Source organism: Rhineura floridana, chromosome 4 (assembly GCF_030035675.1).
Source record: "Rhineura floridana isolate rRhiFlo1 chromosome 4, rRhiFlo1.hap2, whole genome shotgun sequence".
NCBI lineage: Eukaryota > Metazoa > Chordata > Lepidosauria > Squamata > Rhineuridae > Rhineura > Rhineura floridana.
In genome coordinates, this window is record NC_084483.1 from 6,781,416 (window position 1) to 6,787,621 (window position 6,206).

Here is a 6,206-nt window from a genome sequence, read left to right on the forward strand (position 1 = left end):
ATTTTAGCAAGGAGAGATTTTTCTGTTATTGTGGGCTGAAGTTAGGAGAAATATGCATCTGGTTTTATTTATTTATTTTTAAACCAAATCTTTTTTTGTATCAACATTCTCATGGGATGTTTAAATGTTTTGAAGCAATTGACATTTTAAAGTTGCATCATCCGATAAGAAAGATGAATAAATGCTTCCCTAAGCCTATGGTAACTTCTGTTCATCCATGAGATACAGCTTTTGTCTTTTGAGTCATCCAAGCATGTGATTTATATGGTAAGAGCTTCAGCCTATAGTGGATCATGTACCCCTATCGGTCAGTTCTCTGCAGTTTCAGATGCTTTTCATAGGATTGGTGGTAGGAATGACACAGGTACAGCCAACAGTAACCACTTGTGTCTCCAACCAATAGGTTTGCTGGGAACCCATCTGCTTTCGCCTAAGAACCAGGATCTCCTGCTGAATAGGAACAGAATTCATACTGATGATTTGTTGGCCTTTGTAGTTCAAGCAGCCATTATAGCGACAGGTGGCTTTCGAAATCACATGGGGAAACCTGTTGGGATCTTCATTAATGCTGTAAATATAAACACAAAAGGAGGGTAAGACTGTTGATTCACCAGAATACATGGGACCTTGAAAGGAAACATTGAAAGATGACAGCCTATAATGGAAAGATAAATTGTTGTGAGTCAGATAATGCTAACTACCAATGGGAGGTGCTCGTTACTAGCTATCCAATACCCAGACTTGTGCTTGAGAAGACTGAACTGTGTCACAATTGCTCCTCTCCACCACTGAATAAGACTCTGACTATAGATCTTGGTCAAAGAGAAACAGGAGTGGCTGACCTATGGGAAGTTCCTTGAGGGGAAAAATTATAGTCTTTCTGTCTATAACACAACACTTTCGTAGATTTACACATCCTGATACTTGAAAGAGAGGCTGCATGTGATGAGAAAGTGACTGAAATGGTTGTTGATTAGCTATTATATTCATATTATCATACTATCATATTATATACTATAATCTGCCAGTTAGTCAGTTCCTGCTATGACAGGGATGGAGAACCTCAGCCCGCAGGGGTACCAATGTAGCCCTCCAGGCCTCTCTGTCTGGCTCTTAGGACTTTCTCCAGTCCACCCCCTCCTAAGGCTGCACCCTCTCTTCCCAAGCTATAGCCTTCACTGGCCCTCCTCTTCACCTACCTCTAGTGGCTAGAACGTGAGAATGCCTGAATGGCGGATGGAGAGATGTGTGGATAGTATAGAAACATCTGGATTTTGCGTGGCTGGAGTGTAGCCTAGTGTACAGAGAAATAAGAGCCACCTCCTTTGCTTTATGATTTTTGCATTTGATATGCATTCACCAGAAAGTTGCCCACAAGGGAATGTGGCCCTTGGTGAGGTGAGAGATGCATTACTTGCAGCTGATTTTTGTGCCATTAAGAAGGGAGAGAAGGGGAACAATCCACCACGGAGTTCTATAAACAACTGGTATTGAAATGAATATGAGCTCCATGTTGATTAACGGTCTCTGACGTGAGGCCCTACTACCATTGCTGCCGATCACCCCATGAATGGGCACCATCTTGGGAGACCTGAAGTACTCTTGAACTGATCAGTACAAATGTTTCACAGGGAAGGGAAGGCAACTGTGCATAGGCCAAGCAGACAATTACCATCAATAGACTAGTAGTAGAAATATGCAGTGTGGCTGGGACCATGGCTATGATGTATACATAACAAATCTAGTGTGCTTCTCCAGCACTTTAAAACATCTAGGGTTGGGAATAATTGCATGGAATGTTGCATGGTTGGGAATAATTTTGTTGCTATTATAAAAATTAGGAGCCATACAGATTTTCTAGGAATCAGATTGGAAGGGAGAGACAGAGATCTGAAAGTCCCCGTCTTTATTCTTGCTAGGGTTATTCTCAGTTCTTTCCCCATCCTTTCCTGTCACTCCCAGGCAGTGCTTAATTTTGAAATGCCAAGGGTCGAGCCTACCTGAAAACAAAGTCTTTGACAGGGGCGCCTTGTCTAATGAGTGACTGCTGCAATGCTCTTAATTTACCCTGTGATGTGGAAAAGGCACTCTGTGCATACACATTTCAGTCACTGAGAATGTGTACAATACCTGTAATCCCATGGAGATGTAGACTTGTTCCTGATATCGTGAGGCATCATGCTGGCTGGCTCTTTGTGACCAATGTGTACATAAACCGTCAGGGAATTTGAGGGGAAGTTCTCTTGGGTTCCAAATTGGGCTGGGCGGTTGTTGTGATTCGTTTTTTCAGTAGGTGCCTCGTTTTTTCTAGACTTAACTGCTTTTCCAAAAGCTAAACTCATCACTGCAAGCATCAGAACCATCAACCTAATCTGAAAGGGAGAATGGATACAAAAGGACATGTTATATGAGGCACAAATGAGCAGAAGATATGATTTGAAACTGACAAGAGATGTTAGAATACCTCAGCTGGCATTAGACATGAGTCTTTTGCACAACAGTCCACACTAGTTTACACTACGTTAATACTGGAGTTTAAGACTCAAGAATGTAAGGGACGCCATGGATCAAGTTTTATTAAAAGTCATAGCTATGCCCCTGAAGCCCTGCCTCCCAAGTCCAAGATCTGTGAAATCAAGCAGTGGTGGCTCGCTGCTGAAGTGACAATTCTTTAAACGTTTTGTAAGACTATTTTTTTAAATTTCACATTTATCAAGGCTAATCTTTTTCACTGACAGCAGCTTTCAGGGCTAAGCTCCGTTTGGAGTCTTGCAGTTGGGCTATACTGCAGCCAGTTCGTGATGCAAGTCAGGTCTGACAGGTGGGTTTCAAAAGCCCATTGTCAACTGTATGAGAAAAGCTTGCACCATCACACTCTTATTACAAGTCATTTAGGATGTTAATATTTATTTATGCATCAATCAAGCAATCCATTCTCAAGGAAGGTAGACTGGATCCTAGGGAAAGTAGTTCTTGGGGAAAAACAATGAAATCCTACTGAGAATTGATTATATATCAATTCTCTTTCAAATCTAAAGATAGTTTTAGGCTCCTCTTCTGAATCTAAAAGATTATGAGAAGCATTAAATTATGTAGAACATTCTCCTGAGCAGGGGATATCACAGTCTTAGTTATGAAGCATTGTTGATAGCTTATCTACTGGAAGACAATTAATCCAGGATAAATTTATTAATTCAAGGAAATGATTGTTATCCAAATAATTGTGCTACAACATTTCAACTGCGAAATGCAAATCTAATATATTAACTGCACCTGTAATTACATATAGTTTATCATTGAGGCTATCAGATAGATGGACAGACAGACGGAAGATCTAGCTCCTATTCAATAACCATTGGCTTCATTTTTTGTTAGAAAGTAGGTTAGGAAATTGCAGTACATGTGGAAATTACAATATACATTATCAGCGTACTCACCAATGAGGGAAATCTTTTAGGAGCCATGGTAAGCTTTTTTTCTGCTACAAAAGTATCTTGCTTGATGTTCTACACGTGAGTGTCAGTACCTTGAATCACATCTGTAGGTGCAATTAGGCTCCTTTTATACTGTCTTCAGAATCACAGCTTTTTCCCCATTTGCTGTGCAAAGATAGTTTTCCTGCCCTTACTTGTGGTTCTGGGGCAGCTGTGGCTCACATTTACCTTTTTTTTTCTTTACCACTTCCTCAAAAGTGTTACGTGTCACATACACAAGGGGACAACGAGGGAAATACAAGTAATATATCACCTACCTAGTTATGGGGAATCTAGACCAACATATTTGTTTGAATGAAAGATAGATGACCTACAAGATAATGGCAAGTTTGATAAGCTTGCCTGCACAGCTTTTTTTTTATTTCCTCTTTTTGATGGCGACTATTACTTTATTGCATCATTCCATCCTACCTATTGTAAAATAGACAATCTAGATCTATGGCATATATTCATAATCTGTGTATAAAAGCACATAGACACATACCTATCATATGGATCTATACTGGACAAATACCCCTATCACCACACAAAAATAAATGTTGCCTTCAATGGTCATTGAAAATCATAGATCTTTTATATGTTCCATTTGTATCCTACTCTTATTCCAGCAAACTCAGAGTAGCATCTTAGTCTCACAACAATTCTGTTGGTTGAGGTTGGGTGAGAGATGCTAACAGGCCCAAGGGACTACCCCACAAACTTCATGACTGAATGGGGATTTTGAACTTACATCCAACTCCAGCATTTTAGCAACTGCCTTTTCAAACAGGGATATTGTTGCATGGGGAATACATTGCCCATTCGTTGTAAAGAGAGCCAGAACAACATCTCCCTCACAATAGCACATTCAATGCTTGGAAACTGCATTTTCTATTTACTCACACTGCAATCTTGAATAGCTCTGAGAATATAATTTCCCCACCTTCAACTCCAACTCCATCATAATGAATTTTGTGCAATCAGGGATGCCAACGGGATTTGCTTGGCCTGGTACACTGTATTCACCCAAGTGGGAGTATTATTATTAAATTTATTTATACCCCGCCTTTTGGGCAAAGGCCCTCAAAGCGGCTTACAAAGAAAAATAAACACAGGTAAAAAAAGGCATCAATGAAAGCAATGCAATTTGCAAAAATTAAACTAAATAACAAATAGCATTATTAAGAAAATCAAACGTCCAAGAAAATTTTTGAACAAGTGAATTTAAAATGGATCACTCTCCGCCTTTGGCAGCACACAATATTCCATGCTTAGAGTCTCTCTCAGACACGGTTTACTCTGTTCCAGTCCCAGCATTCCTACTCAGTACTGAGCATTCCTGAGTACTCAGCATTCCTTCTTCTGATTGCTTAGCGACAGTGATTAAGCATTGCTGCCTGCTGAAGCCTTAGACAGTTGCCTCTACATTTTGCTTTCTAACTTCTTTATGGATTCTGATTGACTTACCTTTTATTAAAAAAAAAAGTAAGCTAAGAGTCTCGACCCCCTGTACTCCCTGTTGGCTGCCTTGTGTGTAATTGCGAAGGCATAAGCACCTCTTATTGGATAATTCTAATCCTATAACATCACATCAATGAGTCCCTCTACCTATGTCAGTGCAAGGAGTTGTATGACCAGCTATTTCAGGAAGTTTTTCTTCCCTGTTCTGTTTGGTTTTCATTGATCCCCTGCTTTAAGGCTGCTGTATGCACCTATCCAATACATTTTCTGCAGAGGAAAAGTTAGGGGGTGTCTTTTCTTTTAAACATACCACATGAAATCCACATCAGATTAACGCCTATTTTCATTTACATGGGGCTACGGATTCTGGAGCAGAGCTAGCACACTTTTAGCACTTACAATAAACAGGCACTTTTCAGGTATCTGGAAAATTCATGATAGACTCCCCCCATTCCCTAAAAGTACAAAGCATTGCATCTAAATTGTCATTACAGTTTAATGAAAGCCCTTTTGAAGAACTCTGCATTACCTGATCACCATAGTGTCTCACAGAATTCTGTCCTTTTTACTCCTGCATTGTTAAAGAAATAAAGAAGGAACTGAACTATACGGTATATAAAACTATTTCCTCAAGAGCATATGGGAATTCTGCATTTGGCTCAAGAGTGAAATCTTCCAGCAAAGTTGGACTGCAAGCTGTAGAAGCAACAGAATTGCGCTATATGACAATTAACAGTGCAATCCTATGCATGTCTACTCAGGACTCAATGGGACTTACTTCCAAGGAAGTGTGTATAGAATAATAACCTAAGTAGAACGGTGCAATTTTAACTGATGAGGACAAGAGTTAAGGATATTTCAGGTTTGTTGTTATTGTGACAAGGACTAATAGAAAGTTTTTAATATTAATTGAGGTCTTTTGTTCTTATAATGAGTAGTTGCCTCCAAACTATCAGTATTTTGCAGGACAGATTCAAGTGCATATTGAATATTTAGGTTTGAGCAATAAAAGTGGATTAATGCACTGAAAAGTGTGGGACAGACGAATGATTAACAGGAAGACATAGAAACACCCAACAAGTTAATCAGGATGAATGCTCATTGTTGTGTAACTTCTTTGAAAACAAATCAGACCAAATGCCTGATAAAGACCGGACACAGTATAACTTTTGTGCAAGTTCTGTGCAAGAAAATCAGGACGAATGCTCAATAAACAGGTTGTCTGCAGGAGCCCAATAACTGCTTTATTTATTGAATTGTAAGTTATATTTA

At 39.5% G+C, this 6,206-nt stretch overlaps 1 protein-coding gene across 1 annotated transcript; it reads right to left on the reverse strand.

Moving 5' to 3' along the window:
- Window positions 1-324: 324 nt before the first annotated feature.
- On the reverse strand, window positions 325-2,402 carry LOC133384109 (interleukin-17F-like). Its single transcript, XM_061626037.1, has 2 exons — window positions 2,131-2,402; window positions 325-568 (listed from the first exon to the last, which is right to left on the reverse strand). The coding sequence occupies exons 1-2, from the start codon at window positions 2,400-2,402 to the stop codon at window positions 325-327; spliced, it is 516 nt and encodes a 171-aa protein (XP_061482021.1).
- Between the last annotated feature and the right edge of the window lie 3,804 nt (window positions 2,403-6,206).

What these genes read in the sequence shown, in the direction of transcription:
- LOC133384109 (XM_061626037.1), bottom strand. Translation starts at nt 2,402, where the DNA reads ATGTCCTTTTGTATCCATTCTCCCTTTCAGATTAGGTTGATGGTTCTG. An exon ending in ACATCTCCATGGGATTACAG is followed by an intron (nt 569 to 2,130) that starts GTATTGTACACA and finishes TTATATTTACAG; the next exon opens with CATTAATGAAGATCCCAACA.